The following is a 20,129-nucleotide window of genomic DNA, read 5'->3' as shown; positions in this document are numbered from 1 at the left end:
ATCTTCTATACCCGCCTATCCCTTTCGGGGTTGCAGACTTTTCAGTTTTGTATTTGTAAAAAAAATTTAAAATCATGTATAATTTTCTTTGTACTTCACAATTGTGTGCCACTTCGTGTTGGTCTTTCACATGAAATTCCAATGAAATATATTTATGTTTGTGGAACAAAATGTGGAAAAGTTCAAGGGGTATGAATACTTTTGCAAGCCACTGTACTTTCTGGGAACATTACCTCACTTTCTGGAGGTAAATGACAGAACCACTTCTAGGTGACCACAGCTTAACACCTTGGTTTCTGCAGCTTGTCTGATCTTTGACAGTTTCGACAGAAACTGCTTGGTGGTCAGGCCTCAGCTGACTGAAAATAGTGAATTATTTGTCTCCTTTCTCTTCAAGTCTGCCAAGCATACAAATGTGCGTCTTTCTTTGTTACCATGCAGTCCCAACTCATTCCCTTTCCTGCTATCTATCTATCTATCTATCTATCTATCTATCTATCTATCTATCTATCTATCTATCTATCTATCTATCCAGCCCTCATGTGTTCAGTCATAATTTGTGACCCACAGATGACCCTGAGAGACATTTCTTATTTAAAGCATATGCACAGCAGTAGGAGGCAGTGTGATGGAGATAAGGGAAAGAGGAGAGGAGGAGGGGAAGGGTGGAGTGGAGAGCTAGAGAGGTGGAGAGGTGGCAATCCACTCGGCTCACAAGTTCTTTTCTCCTGCTGTGCCCATGTTTTATGCATGGCACTGCTGTGCATATTTCAAGGACCTTCTGGACTTGGTGTATACACACACACACACACACACACACACACGCACACACACACAAGATACTTTCAGGTTGCAGTCAACTGCACTATATGGTGTAGGTGAGTGTGCGAGTGTAAAAAGATCATACACTGCCAAATGGTGTGGGTGACTACCTTGAGCAAGAGGCAAAATAAAGGAGAGAGACAGTGACCCAGAAAGCTAATGTAGGCCTTCAGGAGAAATGTTGTGGAATGACAAGTAAAAAGAAAAAAGAAAAGAGAAAGTGATGTTGTGTGTGAGAGACATGGAGGCAGAAGAAGGCTTCGTCTGGCCCTAAGCACTCATGCACACACGCACACATACGCTCACAATGTACCTCGGAATGTGAAGAGCTACTATGTGTTTGAATGTCTAGACCCTTCTGAATTGATTTCTTGATTAACATCTTGAAAATCTGCAATAAATTTACATTCTTGATTCACAAATTTGAAAAGCTTAAAATTCAGTAGGTTGTTTGCATGTGACGTGACTTCTTTTGAAACCTCTTTTGTTTTGGCGCAAACTGCAGATGGAGGGCAAGAAGTAAGAAGTCTCCTATAATTTAATTTGAACTAGCAGATTAAAAACTTTCCTCCTTCCATCCATTGTGTTTTTCATTTCCTGCTCTCCATCTGGATTTGATGTGACATGACTGCAAATAACTATTTTGTGAAAATGATTTGGTGAGATTCATCTGTAATAATTTTTATCAGTTTAGTAAGAGTTATTTTATAACCACAACTAATTGTTGTTTGTTCAGACATTTAGGAGGGGATAATTAAAAATATAATACAATATTAATGCCTAACTAAGGGCTCTGTGTCAGTGGACATTCACAGTGATTTAGTAAGTTTGGAGTCCTGATTGTGTTGATGCAGATCTCAGAGCTTTGAGTGAATTTATGATGGGATTTTCTTTACTTATTCTATGTTGGATGAAGACTTTTGACATTTGTTTATTGGTTTTCCTCCAGCTCTATTTGGAAATGTGCAATATGTGGTTTTGCTTATACATGGTTGTATTTCTGATACGCTTGTTTAGCACAGCTGCCATACCATACTGCAAAGCTGTGTTCTGAGGTGGACACTTTTTGATAACTTAAAAATTTCACTTGTGCTGCTAATATACAGTAAATCATCTTGTCATGTTTTCAGTTAATTTAGTGATTTGAAAGTAAAGTCTAACTTGTTACCTTTCGAACTGAATATTGTTTTGACCATTGACTTTAGCTTTTTCTTTCCCAAGGACAGCAAAAGGATATTATCATTGGTGATTTAGCCATGTGCAAGGCGTTTTCTCAGTTAAACACCCTGTGTCACAAAGTGTTGCTGGTTTGGGGGTGGGTATTAGGCTGTTCTTGAGTTGGCCAGACCAACATCAGTGCTGCACATCTGGCACTGTGCTTCTGTCCTTCACAATAAGATCATTTGCTTCAACAATTCGAGGTTATGCAGTAAAGGTTTAAGCAGTGCAGTGACAATGCATGCACACTTTTAGCAGGGAAAGAGCGTTTTTTATTTTGAACAGATTCAAGATAAAATATAACGTTACTGATCCCATACCAGGGATATTAAAATTACAGACAGCAGTAATAGCAAGAATGAAAATGAGATATAGAAAAAGAACAAATAGACAATTAAAGGGGATACAAAATAAAATCAACTATATGTACATTATATACAAAAGGAGTATAAAAATATTATTGCCATTGGAAAACTTTTGAATTGCACATGGTAAGATATGGATAATAAAATACAGTTTTGTGCTATTGCACAATAGAAAATATATAACACAGTGGAAAAAATATTTAGGCACAGTAAAAAAAAATCACTAATATAGATATGTAGATATTTGCATGGATGTAGTGGATATTAGCAAATGTTAAACACAAATAGCACAAACCCTGAATGTTCACTGGTGTAGTCTGTAGCACCTTCCTGCGGAAGTCTGTCAGCATCTCCTTTGTCTTGCTGGCATTTATGTGCAGGTGCTTCAGTTCACATCTCCCTGTACTCCACTTCATTCCCCTGTGATATGCGTCCAGCGATGGCTGTATCATTGGAGAACTTCTGGAGATGAGAGCTGTCTATGTTGTTTCTGAAGTCTTATGTGTGGAGGGTGAAGAGGAGAGGAGAGAGCCTGTAGAGCCCCAATGCTGCAACCCACCACATCAGACACTCAGTTGAAAAGCCTCACATACTCTGGTCTGTTGGTGAGGGTGGTTGATGGTTTAGCAGCAAGTTGTCTACACCGGCTTCTTCCAACTTCCCCCTGAGCAGTGATGGCTGGATTGTGTTGAAAGCACTGGAGAAGTCAAAAACACGACTCTCACTGTGGTTTCAGTGTTCTCCAGGTATGAAAAAGTTCTGTGCAGCAGGTAGATCACTGTGTCTTCCACACCAATCGTTGATCAATATGCAAACTGTAGGTGACAGCATAGCACTAGTCTCACCAGCTGTACACCCATAGTTGTACACATTCGACTGAGACTAGTGAGGAAACACAAAAGAAGCACAAAAACACACTAAAAAGAAAAGATGTCAGAGCTGCTGTAACTAGCTGCCACTCTTGCCGTGCCATCTGCAACTGCAAGTAATTGCAGTGGCTTGAAGTAAAACTAACATACCTACTAACATACCTACTTAACATTTTTCCCAACTTCCAGGAGCCACTAAAAAAAAAACTGTTTGTCATTAACCCCAATTCCAAAAAAGTTGGGATGCTATGTAAAACATCTCTAAAACAGAGTGTGATAATTTGCTAATCTTTTTTGACATATACTCAATAGAAAACAGTGCAAGTATGTGTGTGTGAATGTGTGTATGTGTGTGTGTGTATATATATATTTGTGTGTGGGGTGTGGGTGTGTCTGTGTATTGTAGAGCTCTGCTATGAGTTGGCAGAATGAGTCATGCTGCAGAGCCAGATTGTGACTGCACCCACAGCCACTGCACAATCCCTCTGTACACACACATGAACTGAGTACAAAAAAGCATATTGAACTAGGGTTGCAAATTCTGTGCATTTTCCTTAACCAATATTTGAACACGTTAACAATCAATAATCGATTAATCATTAATAAGATACAAAACGCAGTTTCTCAGTTTAAGTTTTATGTAAGCAATTCCAGCGCCACAGTAGTTATGTGAACCATTAAATCATGAAGCACAAAAAATTTCATAGGACAGAATAAAAAAGCAATATGGCTCTCGTTTGAAACGCCTGCTCTTGTCCACCTGTCCTTCAGGACTGCGCCAACAAATGGCGCAACCAAACAAAATAACGTCAAGTGGGATGCAATTACTGCCATTTCTAGACTAACAAGGCAGACCAAACCAGTTTTTTTAAATAAACATAAAGTGCTGTATAAAAGGAAAATAAAAAATACTCTGCACAACAAACTTAAATCCTACTGGTTTGTATTTAAGAAAAATAACATATCTACATGGTCAGGAGTGAGTTGTGAGTGCAGAAAAATACTCTTAAGCTCACCACAACATATTTAAGACCAACTGGTTTTTGTTTAGGAAATTGAGCATATCTAGGTGGTCAGGGGTGAATCATGTGCACAGCTGCAGAAATCACCCACTCTGATTATATCTACGTGGTCGGGGTGAATCGTAGGCACAGCTGCAGAAAACACCCTCTCTGATGGCACTGACGTCCCTGGGATGCACAAGTATTGCCTGGCTAACTTTTCCAGCCTCAGGAATCGTTCCATGTTGCTTTCCACCAGTTAACATGGTTTACATCCACAGGAGTGGGGTTGTCACAGAGGAAGTTTTTTTTTACCTCTGTTTCAGCACTGTTGGATGCATTTAAAAAGTACTGGTCCCCAAGGAGTAGTACCGTGTCTGTAGCAGCGCTGTCCTCAGGCCGAGTCGTGGCTCTCTATTCATCAGAGGTCGCTATTCCTCTGTCTTCATCTCTGCTGGCAGTTCTAGCAGCTTAGCACTGGCAAGTAGTCTCTTTTTTGAAGTAAGAAATCCAAGGTGTTTGTGGCGGGGGTCTAACATTGATGCAATCAGTGCTGGCGATGACACAAAGTCTCGGGACTGAACCTGTGCACACGTTAATAGCTACGCTTGAGTTACCTTACATTAGCACTTCCAATTAAGTCAAGAGATGGTTTCAAATGAATTGAGAAGACAGGGCGTAACATAACGCGTTCATACAAAAAAATCTGGGATAACTAGGCTAAAATCAGCAGTGCAGTTAGTGCTGGTAATTACCTTCATTTGTTCATCCAGCAAGGCCCGGATATTGGACTTGAACTCCAGGAGCCGGCTGCTGTCACCCTCTCCAACAGTCTTTCAAACATGTCGCTTACTGAGTTCCATCTTGTTTTGCAGGACTGTATTAGCTGGTGAGCTGGTAGTTTCATTTGTTGCTGCTTGCTCTCCAGTGCTTTGGTAGCAACAGTGCTATGATGGAAGTGCCTCACCAGCTTCCCAGCTGCGGCAATGACCCGGTGCATATAGCTGGCAAATCTGTCATTAATGGTCAACTGTAAAGTGTGTGCGAAGCATGGAACAGAATGCCAGTTAGCACAAGTCAGATTGTTTGCTGCCACGATATTTTTTGCGTTGTCATGGACACATGCTTTCACTTGACCAGCCACCACCCACGTCACCACAGCCTTGTTCAACTTTTCAGCTACATTGCCTGCAGTGTGTATTACTGGTATTGCCTGGGTTACCAGGACAGCTAATTTCAAATGCCAGTCTTCGTCGATGTTGTGGCATGTAACTGTGATGTAACTCTCTGCAGTTTTAACGTAGTCCAACAGTCAGTCGTTATAGCCACCTTGTCAGCTGAAAGTAACTGTGTCTCAAGTTTGTCTTTCTTGTCGTTGTACTGCTTCTCAACGTGGCTAGTAATTGTACCTCTTGAGGGAATGTGATACCCTTGTTCAATCCCTCACCGTCCACCATGTTTAAAGGCATCATGTCCTTTTCTACCATAAACCAAAGCCTCTGAGTTAACAGCTAACACTGACATGATAATCTATTGGGGGGACGGTGTTCCACTTTCAACTTGCACTGCAACCATTGGGTGCTGACTTTTCAAGTGGTACAACATGGATGTTGTACTGGATTTGTATTTTAATATGGTGTCGCAATTTTGATAACTCACTATATCAGTGAATACACAGATAAAGGAAGGGAAGCTGTCAAAAAAATAATTGAGAAAATGTCTTATTCTAAATACGTGTAAAAATACAGGCAAGTAATGCAAGTTATGGCATTGAGAACACAAAAAAGGCTTGGATCTGCAGCCACTCTGGATTTCAGCATGTGTCAGGTTTGGTGTTCTTCCTAAAGCAGCATTAAGAGGTTTACATGTCTATAAACATCAAAATTAAAATAGTTTTCATGTGGACATTTTCTCCTGACTTTCATCTTTTTCCAATCCTTGTTTTTTCTTTCTCATTCTGGTCCGGTCCAGGCCAAGATGTTACAGCAATATTGGCCTGCATGTGCTACATAATACTCAGTCTCCTTTTGCACAGTTTTGATCAGTCAGTTCTCTTTGTAACTTGATAGGCAAAATTTGCTCATATTTTATTCCTTGCCCGGTTTACATGGCTGGGAAGACTGGTTCAAACTGCTGCCAAGTTTTCAACTGTTTGCTAAATTCCTGTGGGCAGTAACTCCTAATTCAGTGTCTAACTCAGTCGGTCTTCTTCTTTGAGAAGATAGTTCAAGTTTTTTAGAACTTATTTTGTGGATTTGGCCAGGCAACATTGCACTCACCAACATAATTCCAAACAGCTGCAAACATGGACGCATTGATATTACAAAGTCTGGAAAAAAAACACACACAGAGATGTTTACAGCCAGTTTGAGTGTATCACTGCTTGTTTCTTGGCCTGTTGGACTTGGATATAGCTTGTCACCTCATCCCAGTTGTCATTACTCTTGCCAGAGACAACCAAGTCTTGGCCAAAACTACACAAATTAATGGTAATAAACCATAATCTATCTGTTTCCTTTACAATGTTAGGGAACTGTTAATTTTAGAATTTGATGGTTACTTAGGTTGGGCTGAACTGAATTTGGTTGGCTGTCCTAACCTCCCCTCTATTGCTGCTTTTGTCTTCCCAGTGAACTCTGTGGTGTGGTCAGCAGTGGTCTAGTCTCTGGCTCAGAGAAAAGCCCCCACCCCCGACCCCCGTTCATGTCCCCCCTTTCCCTCCTCCTTCATGTCTCTTTCTCCCTTTCCCCTGTACTATACACTAGAGACTCTAACCTCTCTCTTCTCTTCTGGGCATGTGTGTCTGTCTGTCTATGCATATGCGTGTGTGTATGCGTGTGAGAGACAGACACCCACCTTGGCTGGGTCAGACAGACACACCCCCATAATCACTGCAATGACCCAGCTGCCTCATACTTTGAGACCATTGCTGTAACCTTTATTTGTCATTATAACTTTTTTACATAGCTGTCATTTCTGTCACCAGTTAAACTTGCAAGCCAGGGTCTGGGTAATGCCACATCAGCTTTTGTTGTACTGAAGAACATGTTAAAACCAGATATTTGTTTTCACCTTCCTCTGTTTATGTAGGCTGCATTCATACGCTCAGACCTAGCAAAGACTTTAATGCCAGGCATTAACTTGTTCAAAATGTACACAAGGCACACCAGAAGAGTTCTGACCTGAAATGGTCTGTGCTCTGTCTTTTATACAGTTTGGAACTGGTCTTCCACACCTCTAGACCACCCCCTAGGCGTTATCCAAAGTCCCTGATATCATACACCATTAGGTAATGTTCTTGCAGCTGATCCTTCTTGGATTTCTCCTATTTTCCCAGTTTGATGCTTCCTCAGCATGAGGTCATCCTTGGGTCATGCCCTTTTTTATTTTCTCACTTTCTTTGCCAGATTACACCATTATTTCTTAGCCATCGCTTATGGTATTTTTTTTTTTTTTTAAATATAAAAGGAATAATAAAGAATAATATTTTCTTTCAGTGCACTTCAGGATTACATTAAGATTATGGTGAAGTTACATGGACAATCAGTTCATTGATAGTCATAGTAAAACACATGATTATGAGTTATGAAAGGATACATGATTATGCTGAATGTGCTCCCTTAGTTTCACACAGTGCTGAGTATATGACCAGTGTATAAGACTTTCACACAACATTTCTTCATTTTCATCACGTATTTGCCAGAAAAATTATACTACACACTGAGATCTAAAAGTGGCTGATGGTATGCCACTCTTGTTTTAGGGAATATGCTGATTCTTAGATATGCCACTGTTGACTGCTGGTATGCCGGTGCAGTTGTACTGGCTCATCAGATTTATCAACAGTTCATCACTTGTTTACCACAGGCACATGACATATTGCAATTCTTACTGAGCATGCCACTTTTGACTGCTGGTTTGCCACTGCTGTGTGCCAGATAAAAACAGCATGCCACTTGTGTTTGGCAGGTGCCACTTCTCATCAGCAGGTACTGTGTCAAACTGGCAGCTCATACAGCACAGCTAAAAAGCCTTCTCATGCCTAAACCTGCCTATATTGTTGATTGTTGATTTTTTTATTTTATATTTTATATTTTTTTATTCCCTTCTGTGTCTCCATTTATATTCCTAATGCTATTGCTGCTGCATGCAACACCGTAATTTCCCCTATGGGGATTAATAAAGGGTTATCTTTTACCGCTTTTCTTATGTCTGCCCTCTCGCCCCTCTCCCGATTCAGTGAATTAAGAGTTTATTTCAACTAGACCAGAATTGGTAGTGATTGTTGGAACAGCCAAAGGTTTTGGTGATTTATTTATAATTATAATTATATTTATTTATGTTGCTCCTGACATGTTTGAATGAGGTGTGTTTTGCAGTGATAAAATTACTGTTCTGTAAATATCTGTCTGGTGACTTTGACAAGAACGATATAGCAGGTGTTTCTGGTGAAACAAAAGTGATCATACTCTTTCACAAAAAGGTGGCAAAAACGCCATTAGTAAATGTTAATTTGCTAATACGCTAAACAAAGATGCCAATAATTATACCTGCTAAACATGAGCATTGTTAGCAACATTTTGTATTTAAATTAAACAACATTATGTGCAAGATTTTAATCTGTCTCCTAAGTTTTTCATTCCTTTATACTTTTCATTTTTCATACTGTTTGTCATGTGCACAAAAAAAAATCAATGAAAGTGTGCATCATTATCCTCATTTGGACCATTATCACCCCTTGCCCCTCTCTCTGTTCAGATTTTCAACACCTCTTTGGTTGTGGCTGTTCTTAACAACACATCTTATTTGTCTGACAATCTAAGTTTCTTCTCCATCAGACTTTGTTGTATAATGTAGTAACTTTGTTTCCTGATCTCAGCAATTATTTTTAGTACAGTACAGTAAAGTACAATCTTATTAAAACTGATAGAAATGTTCGCCAATCAGTTATCTTACAAAATTGGTCAGTGCCAACTTCTGGACTAGCAGTACTGGGAAAACAGGCTTGGGTGTCATGGGACATGAATCGGGCCAGAGACAGAACTTTTCTTAAACACAGTCTTCGGCAGCACTCTGAGAAAAAGCAAGTGGGACATACTGTTTTTATTGACAACCAAATGATCAAAAGCTATCCAGTAGCCCACTAGTCAGTCAGTAGTTAATATTACCCAAAGGATTGTCACTTAGAACTTGGAAGCTGTGTTGAACCATCTTAGGGAGTGTCATGTAGAGTTTCTTATAAGCCATGAGCTAGTACAGTGTCTTCACATTATATATTATGCCAGTTTATGTCTCAACGTCTTTCAGTGATTTTGTTTGAAGAGTCCATCATCTGCCTGTGGGAGACAAAATGGCTGCTGTGTGAAGTTCATATCAGTATAGTAGCCAAACATGCCATCGTTCATATTTAGGGCAATATTCTGTCCCCTGGTTCAAGTGTCTGTAGACCAACTACAGAGGCATCACAGTGAGTTGCTTTTGCAATAACTGACATGCACTTTTACCATATTATTAATCTGTTTTTTCCCACAATCACAGTATGATCCAAAATGTAGGGGCTTAATTGAAGTCACACGGGACGTCCTTGTGTTAACCAAAGCTGTTGTAAGGAAGCCTTTTAAGTCCAATTCGCCTAGAGGCTTCCAGTCTTGCGAGTGGGTGTTCATGTGTTCATCAGGCTTTGTTATGCAGGTCTTTTTTAAACTCAAAAAAAGCTGCACTGAACCTATGATCTTCAACACATTTTAGAAGCCTCACCCCTTTTAAATTCGCAATGAGATTAATTATGTATCTGTGTTATTGTGTGTGAGAGAGAGATAAAGGAAATGATGTGTGCACATTTTCATTGCACACTTTTGTCTGGAGAAAATGGCCCTTCCTTCTTCCTTGTCATGCTTGAGATATGTCGACATAATCCCAACACACACTTCTTTTGCCAAGCCTCTAAAGTCAATTCCTCATACAATATCTCTGGCAATAAATCACCATGGTCATGCCTCCTCATTTGATTTTGGGGTGATCTGATTATGCCTTATTGCTGAATCATTTGAGCTGAACTAAATTATTAATCACCATCAGTCTATTGTTTTTCTACTTTTATGTCCTCCCAATGCCCTTTCTGTGTTATTTGAAATAATTCCAACCTGTGGAGTGGCAGCGTGACTTGTATGCATGATAGCGTTCATGGCGAGCTATCATAAAGCAGTTTGTATGTTCTGAAATGAGAGATAAGTTTACCTGAACTGCTACTGTAGAATGGAAATAAAACCAGCAGTGTCTCCTTAGTCTGCTTTCAGTGAGATGGTGTGGCATGGAGGTACCTGGTTGTTATAATTTGTAAATCAATATATCTTTAGCATGACTCAAGAGGCAGATAAGCAGCAAGAGAACCAAGGGAGCCGTTTAAACAAATGGTTTATTAACAATAACAAAATAAACCAAAACACTACAAAATCCTGAATAACCAGTGAATACAAAATCAGCCCAAGAAAACAAAAACATTCGCTACACCGTGGTGAGCAGGTAGGAAGGAAAAAACACTCCAGAGGACTCAGTACTATGATCAAATGGCTGGAAAGTCTCGGCTAGATGCTCTACAGTCTGGCAAATCATGAGACAATCCATGGAGATCAACCTCAGGTGAGCCATCAACACATCGCACCGCCCGGCCACACCTCAACTGCAAACGCGGAGAGAATGGTTAACAAAACATAAACAACCGACATGGAAAGGAAAGGAAACCCAACTCAACATAACGCAGACTCTAACACTGGTAGTCAGAATCACAGTAAGTGGAGTAATAGAAGTTTGAACACATTGAAGTAGAGTGGTTTTTTTTCCATCTGAATATTTTTTTATGAATCCAATTTATTACATTTCTTTACATAAATATCTATATTTGTATTCATGAAATCAAAATTTGGGCCATTCACATTTAAGGTATCTATACCTACATTTTGGTTATATATGTTTATATTGAGGCCATGTGCTAGATTTATCACTTCAAACTATGTATAATATCCATATTTGCGCTGAATTCCTTTGTTTGAGGTGATCAGAGCTCTAAATAACCCACCAAAGTGGCATATCAGCATGTTCAGAATGGGCTTTTTGAGGTGTTAGTCACCTGCAAAAACGGTTGAGATTGGCTCGATCTTCACATGTAAAGAAGAGAACAAGGTCCTTCTGCTCATCTCAGACTGTTATCAGCTGCTGTGGTTGGTAGACCTCATATGGCATGATTGGTCAAGTGAGGTGTCATTTGAAACGTGAGACTCCACAGAGTAACTAGATGTAAGATAGTGCCCATCTGTGTATGTTTCTGGAAGAACAAGGAAAACATGGAAGACAAGCAGGAGACAAGCAAACCTGCCAGTTTGAATGGAGAAAACTTTGGCAAGAATGATAATTGATTGATATTGCGGTTGTTTGGCGTGTGCAGTGACCATTCAGCTACCAGCTTTTAATGTGAAGTAGCAGCAACAGAAAACATTTGGTTTGCATTAGCAGCAATTCAAGACAGCTCAAATCTAGCTGGTATCTGCTAGATAAAATACTGAACCCACTGAAACTGAAAAGATATAATACAAATTGCAGTCACTGTAATGTGTGCTGACAGCCAGAGGCAAGACCCTGTACATTTTAAATGGTAGATTAGAATGTTGAACACAGTCCAGTCTGTGATTATTCTTAAACTTTTTTCATCAGTGAGGTCAGAGCTCAGGTTCAGTCATTTAAGATAACAGTGGAGCAGAGACATAATTATCTCAGTCAAGGGCACTCATATTCACATAGTATCTTTAATGGAGTCTGACCCTGTGACCTTCTGCTCGCAGACCTTCTCTCAAAACACAAAGCCCTGCCTGCTGTCTATTCAAATCACAGCATCTGTTATAGCTTGGTATGGTTCAAGACCTAAAAGTATAGGCTGGTGTAAGACAACATCATACTATAAAGTTACATGTGCGGAGCACCAATGCTGCATCATTACATAAGGCCTGAACTGAAGTTCACTTTTCCAGCTTTGTGAGATTTTTTCACTTTGGCTCCTTGTGGTGCCTCTCTGCAGCTCCCTTGGCCCTCAGCTGTCTTTTCCTCACTACTGCTCCTTTTTTCTTTTCCCCAGCTCTTTTGGCCCAGAATTTCTATTTTTTTTCTTTCCATTCTCTGTGGCCAACCCGTCTCAACTCTATGTGTGCATGCATGTAACTGCAGAACATCACTGTTAGCTTTTCTCATGTCCCCTATTCAGGCTATATCCCAGTCTCACATACATATACACATGCATGCACACCTGTCTTCTAATGCCTTGTGGTAGGGCAGCGGTGGACAGTAGCGTACTGTAGGATATGTATGTGTTTGAGTGACTGCAGCTGCTTTTGGCCATCCAGGCTGCCTCCTCATTTTCAGCTTCATTTCCCCCCCTAATGAAGATTCAGAGGCATCACAGCTACTGGCACAGGGCAGGAGAGGAGAGGGAAGGATGAGAACGGAGAGAGAAATTACAGTTGGGAAAGAGAGAGGGCAGAAATGAGAGTCAGGGTGGGGCGGGAGGGAGAGGAAAGACAATAGGAGGCATAAAGATGGAGGGAGAAGAAGGTAGGGGAGAATCCTGGAGAGGAGAGAGAGGCATCAAGGTAGGTTAGACAAAAAAGAACAGGAAGACTGGAAGTTTGGAGGATGAATGGAGAAGAGAGGACCGCTACAAGAGAGAAAACAGAGGGAAAAGGGTGATCAGTTTTGTGATAAAGATGACTAGAAATAAAGTAGCCCTCTCTCTTACTCTCTTTCTTTCTCTCCTAATAAGCTCCCTGGCTGTGATGAATGGCACAGCACTTAGGACCCAGTCAACGAGCCGACCTTGTCGTGTGCTGATGATTGGATGGTGACTTCCACCTCTGTCCCCCTCTTACTTATTGTACCACCTCCTGTGGAAGCAGATGCTGCTAATATCTTGGGTTGTGTGTGTGCATACATACCTGTCCCCATTGTTTGTGGGCACTTTGTCCTCCAGCCTCAATGGCTGGCAGTTCAAAACACTGATGTAAACACTGTCAGGTGTGTACTTACACCTTATTTCATTTGAGGTTTTTTCTTTGTTTCTTTGTTCTTTTTTCCCTAGCAGTTTGGAGTTGCCACTATTATAAGAAGATTCTTTACTTTCACATGCATAATGTATACATATGGTATAAAACTTGCTCTGTCCATTTAACTTGTCCCTGAGAATAAGACAGGCACTGCTACAGATAGTGCCTTGGTCAAGGGCACTGGCAGGGGAATTGCACATGGAGAACATGCAAAACACCACACAGAAAGGTCCTGACCCAGGCGGGAATCAAACCTAGGAACTTCTAGTTGTGAGGTGACAGTGCTGCCAAAGAGATGGTAAGATGGTTAGTTAGATGGCAGAGTATCCCTGTGTTTTGCCTCTAAGATGTCCTAGATGGTGTCTCCTTCAAATTCAAAGCCTTTGATCTGAATGAGAAAGATACATTAGTGTGCAGCTGAAACATTTAGGTCATTAATTGATATAATTGTTTAAGACATTTATCAAGCAAAAATGACAAACCTACTTTTCCACCCTCCCAAATGTGAGGATTTTTCTGTTGTTCTCTGATGTCATTGTAAAGTAAAGAATCTTTGCCTTTTGGATTGTTGGCTGGACAAAACATGAAGACAATACATGCTCTGGAAAATTGAGAAGGAAATATTTCTCCGTTTTGACAGATGCCTTGAGAAGCAAGTGAGAAAAACAAATCTGATGATCCATTTTTGTAATTGTTTTCTCTCCTGTGTTTTTATGACTTAAGAACAGGTGAAAAGTTTTGCAAAGATAATCTTTTTCAAGTTCTTTAAGTTTTTTCTTCTTTTTTCCATCTGTGAAACAAGTTGAAAGAAAAGTTCTGGCAAAAGATTTTTTTTTTTTTTTTTGTCAGGATCATTTTTGTTTGTTTTGTTTGTTTCGTGAGGTAAAGTGAACAGAAGTTTGCATTTAGGGCTTGAGAGTTTTCTGCCAGAAAGCTTTTCTAACACATAAGGGTCTATTTGAATCCAAACTGTTATCTTTTACGAAGCAAAATTTAAATAAGACAGAAAAGTAATGGTAAATGGACTGTATTTATATGACACTGGGTCACAGGATCAGGGTCAATATCTTGCCCAAGTGTACATGTGGATTGCTGAGGTCAGGGATCAAACCACTGACCTTATGATAAGTGAACGACCACTCTACCTAATAAGCCACAGTGGTCCCTAGGGTTGGGCGGTAATCTGGTAATAAGGTATCCCGCGGTATCTAAAAATAGCAACGGTATCAGTTTCATTACCGTCAGTAAAAAACATGCTAGATCTATAGGGGCCTAACATAATTGTAGCATTGTCTTAACAAAAATGAAGTCCACTCCGTTCAATGTATCTGGTTGAATTTTTACTCGAGAAAAAGGTGACTGTGCAAGAGTACATGCTAAAAAAATGAACCTGAGCAGTTTTACAGATGTTTTAACACAGGTATGCCCAGGCGCTCATTTAGGCGCATCTGAGCAGAGTGCCGTTATCTCGTTCAAGCATACGGAGAAACTCCTCTGTTGAAATCACTTTTTCAGCCTTTTTTCTGCTTGCTATTGTTCTTAGCTCTCATAAAAGGACGAAATGCAAATAAAACAGTAAAATAACACTTTCGGCTGCTCAGCAGAGTCCTCTGTGAGCGCTCTGCTCATTCATGAGACGGAGTGGTGAAACTAGCTGCGTGGTTATGCTGGTCAATAGGTCAGCGACCCACCCAAATTCACCATAGAAACACCAATGATGATCCAGAAGGAAGTAACCCCAGAGATAGGTTATCACATGAAGAGCGCTCCCTCCACTCTAGAAACCCCCTTCTCTTTATGTAAACAATCAGGACCTTCGTGATTGGTGTCAAACTAACACAGAGTCGTAGGAGGAGACATTAGCAGCGTTTTTTCGAGCTGGAATATAACTTTTGACCACGAAACAGCAAAGGTAAGACATACTTTATGATTTAGCAAAGTTTTTTCTGTTACTCTTTGGTTGCTAGCTCGCCGAGTTTTCGTCACACAGTGAGGAGGCAGACATCTTCGTGATCAGCAGACTCTCTGCTTTCATATAGTAACAGGCTTGTGTGGTTTGCATGAAGTGGTGAAATCAGCAGAGGCAGTACCTTTGACATGCGATATTTTCGTGTTTTCATTACATGCACATATAATTTCTTGAGGTATGAATTATGTTTCGTTTGGGTGGCAATGCTTGGTAGAGGCTTTTAGCTGAGTTTCTCCCCGTCATTCTTGTATGCTACAAGTTAGGATTGGTGTGAGCATTGACTGTCTGAACTGCGCGCATGTCATGCTGCCCTGCAAAGTGGTTTGAATTAGTCACAATTATACTGTATACCCCGGGAAAATGTGGGGAAGGTTTGACGGTATCGAAATTTGGATACTGCCCAACTCTATTTGGTATTCAGTTTCTGAACGGTGAAGGCACAAGCCAACAGTTTGGTAATACCACCTGAGGCTTACGTCATAATTTTTAATTAGTCACGGTAATACCGTATACCACGGTAAAATGTGGAGGAAGTTTGACGGTATCAAAATTTGGATACCGCCCAAGCCTAGTGGTCCCCGACCAGATTTTTTTTTTCCTCACTTGCCTTTCACAGCATCCGTACTAAATGGTCAGTCAATTTAAAAAGAAAATGTATTCATTATTAAATCATTTTTCCCTGTTGAACCTGTTGTGATATTTGGTGGCTACAAGATTATCACAACTGATAAAAATGGTAGCCAAAACTATAAAAATAAGATGCATGTTGTTAAAAAAAACACAATTATCCTTTAAATTTGTTGAAGCCTTTGTCCCTGTGTGAGAACATTGGAGACGGGCATCTTGAAAAAATGTGGTGATATATTGTTAGTGATTTGTCCTCTTCCATACATCAACCCCTGGGTATGTTGTGTCTTTTTTCCCCTGCAGAGCAGTAAGAATTGGCGGGCTGCTGTGGATCTGACGGGCCGGCTGCTGACTACTCATGGTCAGGGATATGGAAAGGCTGGCCAGCCAACCTCCCACTCTACTGACTCACTACAGGTAAGACACCAGTGACTTTCATCCATCAGTTCATCTGTCTGTCTCTCTGTGTGTTTCTTTGTGTTTGAGAGTGAAGCCAGGACATGACTTTTTCTAGAGATTAATGTAATCATTTCCTGCACTTGAGAAGTGAGTTCATTACATTTTTTGTACATTTTTGTTTCAAATCTGATGATGTGATTATTTTTGAGTGATATTAAGTACAATTTCACCTCAGGGAGGCAGATGTGGATTTTTTTCTTTTCCTAGAATCAATCTGCGCAGTACGTAAGACATGACCACTAACACAGACATCTGAAAGAAAGGACAGTCCAAGATGTTTCATTGCATGCTTTGTTTTGCAGTGCTGTCCTTTTTGTACATTTTGTCAGTGTTGCTGCTAGCACATTCATGTGCCTGTGTTTGTGGGGCTCAATCCAGAAGAATGATGGCTGCATAAGCTCATTAAGAGGGACACCCCTGTTGTAGGCTCTGTGCCAGAGACCAACCGACTATGTGGTTGCCTCTTGCTACATATGGCTGTTAATTTTACTTTCTTAAACATCCTGGCACAGTTTTGAAATTCAGGTTTTAAATGTGTTTTTAGTTATTTTCTTAATGTAATTAGTCACTTCTTTTCACTTGACTGGCTAGCTTGGGCAGCCTATAGCTGTAAAGTCAACAACAGCATCACCTCATCCCAAATCAATATGCATCAAAGCAAGATGGTGACTGTTATGCAACTCTATTAAACGTTTTATAGCCCACCATACTGCCCACAGGACATTAGCACTATACTGAATTGTCACAGACTGCTAGCACTGTTGAAAGTACATAAATATGAACATGCAATATACACTACTCACAAAAAGTTAGTGATATTTGTCTTTCGGGTGAAATTTATGGAAAATGTAAAAAGTTCACGCTAGAGTGATATTATATCATGAAAGTAGGGCATTTAAGTAGAAGCATGCAATGGGGATTTCCTTATCTCAAACAATTTATTGAAACAAAAGCCAACAACAGTGGTGGGTATACCACAACAAAAAATGTCAATGTCTCAATAACTTGTCATGTGCCCTTGAGCATCAATTACGGCTTGACAACAACGTCTCATGCTGTTCACAAGTCGACTTATTGTCTGCTGTGGCATGGCATCCCACTCTTCTTGAAGGGTGGCCCTCAGGTCATTGAGGTTCTGGCGTACAGAGTTACGAGCCCCTACACAGCAACTCAGCTGATCCCATGGGTTTTCTATGGCATTCAGGTCTGGAGAAAGTGCAGGTCACTCCTTCTGAGGTACCCCTGTCTCCAGCAGTCGTTCCCTAACGATGCGACTTCAATGAGCCGGAGCATTGTCGCCCATGAATATTAAATTAGGCCTGTGTTGTACATGCAGGGGCACAATGACTGGATTAATTATGTTATTCAGGTAGTATGGGCCTGTACCATTCACAAAGTGTAGGGCAGTTCTGTATTGACTAGACACACCTGCCCACACTGTAACACCACCACCACCAAAGGCTCATCTGGTGACAACAGTGGCTGATGTACAGTGCTCTTGTAACCAATCTCAGCTCTAACTCAAGGTGATAGACACTGGGTGGTTCAGAAATGGTATCACTGTATCGCTTCACTATCACATGGACCAATTATCAGGTTCTAGGTTTGTTACAAGAGGAGGGAGTATAAAAAAAAAACAATTATTGTTAGTGGCTTTTAGTTCTTAATGTGTTTAGGAAATGTGTTTAGGACCTACTTTAAGTTTATCCTGTGCTAATTTTAATCCTAGAGTTAGGCTGCACCATAAGATTGTCAATACAATGAGTTTTGGATTTTTAACAATGCACCCTTTAAAATTAAATTATCAAAACAGCCTTTAAAGTGCTTATCAAATACCACTAGAAGTGAAGTATCAATTTACAAACAACTTCAAAAAACAATGAAATCAAATACAAATTCAATACAATTACAGAATGTACCTTTAAAGCATGAACAGTTTCTCTCTTAGTGTCCTTTAACAATGAAATCTACAAAACAAAATCCTTCAGCGTTATGGCAAAGATCAGTCCTACCAGAGTGATGATGGAAACAACAGTTCAGATATCTCAGGATCGTCTCATCAATTAGTTTGGCTTGCCACAACTGCTGAACTCTACCACCACTGCAGCGCAGAGGGCAGCAGAAGAAGTCCACTTCTTCAACAACTTCAACACGGACAAAGAAAAAGACCCGGCCTGCAATTGACCAAAAGAAAAATTACGCATTTACTCTTTTAAACTTTTACACACACATTTAGGGTCTTAAACTGCTTAAACTATGGCATTTCTTACTCTGCTTCCTATTAATGTTCATTTAATCAACCATATACATGACAGCTAATCAGAAATAACCATTTAAATATTTTTCTGACAAACACTTCTGTATGAATTAGTTGCTCCGACCACACATTACTCTCACTCTTTTACTCACCACCACCGCGCTTAAAAAAAAAAAAAAAAAACACAGCGGGGGTAATTTACAGCGCATGTCCTTATGCACGGCATGTACAGAAATAAGCTCAAATTAGCATCTCCTTAATTATTTACAGTAAACAACAGGTCGGTACCAACTAATTTACTCACAAAATTAACAATAAAATTCACTCACAGTTCAGTCATAGGCACACACTCCAACTTGAGCACGGCTCACAAACTCCAGTTTTTGTCCACTTTGCCAAGACAGAGGACATGAGGACAGAGTAAATAGCGTTTTAGATATCTAACTTCACAAAGCAATAGCTCTTGCTCAACTTTAAACGGCTAATATGACTGCTGTTAGCAAACATGGCAGCGACAAGTTAGCCAACACACGTTTTTTCCTCAACTCGACGGCAGCACAATATCTCCGCTTAATTTGACGAACTGCCAAAGCAGTTTCTTCTTCAGCAAACAAACTAAAATATCAATTTCTCCAACATAATCCAGCGTGTAAATCTTCAGAGCAATCCAAGGTGAGTCTGTGTCTGATCCCGTTTGCGCAGAAGAGAGAAAATCGGAAATGCAAGTGAGCTTAATCGACACGGAGCGAGCTGGGCTTTGATTGGCTGGTAAGGGATATCAGCCCTGTATCATGCGCATGTCACCTGTACTCGCCGAGTTCAGCGCCACCCTCCTCCCATGTCACCTGAACCTTTATAAACGTCACAAACTGAGCACATTAAGCACTTTCACCTCCAATGAAATGAAATGAAATATTTTTGGATTAAAGATTTTAACCCTTTTTCAGAGTGAATGAATTCATTAATGCCTTAGTTTGTCTTTTTCATCAACTTCTAATTTATTTCTGCATGGAAAATATGAATTTTACCATCATCATTTTTAACTGACATTTCTGGATTATAATGTAATATTTAATGTCTAATAACTTGGGTTACACTCTCCTCGACGTCTCCAACATTGTTGGCCGCCATCATTTCTGCTCAACGTGAATCAACTTTCATCATAGAACAGCACTGAGGCCCACTGGTCCCTCATCCAGAGTAAATGCTCCCTGGCCCATGCAAGACGATGACGCCTATGCCTGGTGGTGTGGTCAGGTAGCCTTGCAGGTTGTCTAGCACGCAGACCATGCTGATATAAATGGTTTCGAATCAGTGTGGGATGTGGCCATAGGACGTCCGCTTCTGTCACGTTCTGTGACTCTTCCAGTCTCTCTGTATCTCTGTTGCAACCTGCTGATGACACTCTGTGACACTCTAAGCTCAGTGGCCACTTCCCTCTGAGAACATCCTGTTT

The 20,129-nt window shown here is 40.4% G+C and overlaps 1 protein-coding gene across 4 annotated transcripts in view; it reads left to right on the top strand.

The window, feature by feature from the left end:
• Nucleotides 1–20,129, top strand: part of trappc12 (trafficking protein particle complex subunit 12) — a 42,391-nt gene that overhangs the window by 8,376 nt on the left and 13,886 nt on the right. For all 4 annotated transcript variants that reach the window (XM_076748087.1, XM_076748089.1, XM_076748086.1 and 1 more), the window contains exon 4: nucleotides 16,261–16,374. In XM_076748087.1, coding sequence (XP_076604202.1) covers nucleotides 16,261–16,374 — 114 coding nt within the window. The remainder of the gene's footprint in view (nucleotides 1–16,260; nucleotides 16,375–20,129) is intronic.

The sequence above is a fragment of the Chaetodon auriga genome, chromosome 14, assembly GCF_051107435.1.
Source record: "Chaetodon auriga isolate fChaAug3 chromosome 14, fChaAug3.hap1, whole genome shotgun sequence".
Taxonomy (NCBI): domain Eukaryota; kingdom Metazoa; phylum Chordata; class Actinopteri; order Chaetodontiformes; family Chaetodontidae; genus Chaetodon; species Chaetodon auriga.
Note: the sequence above shows the minus strand (reverse complement) of the source record. Positions and strands in the feature narration are given on the sequence as shown.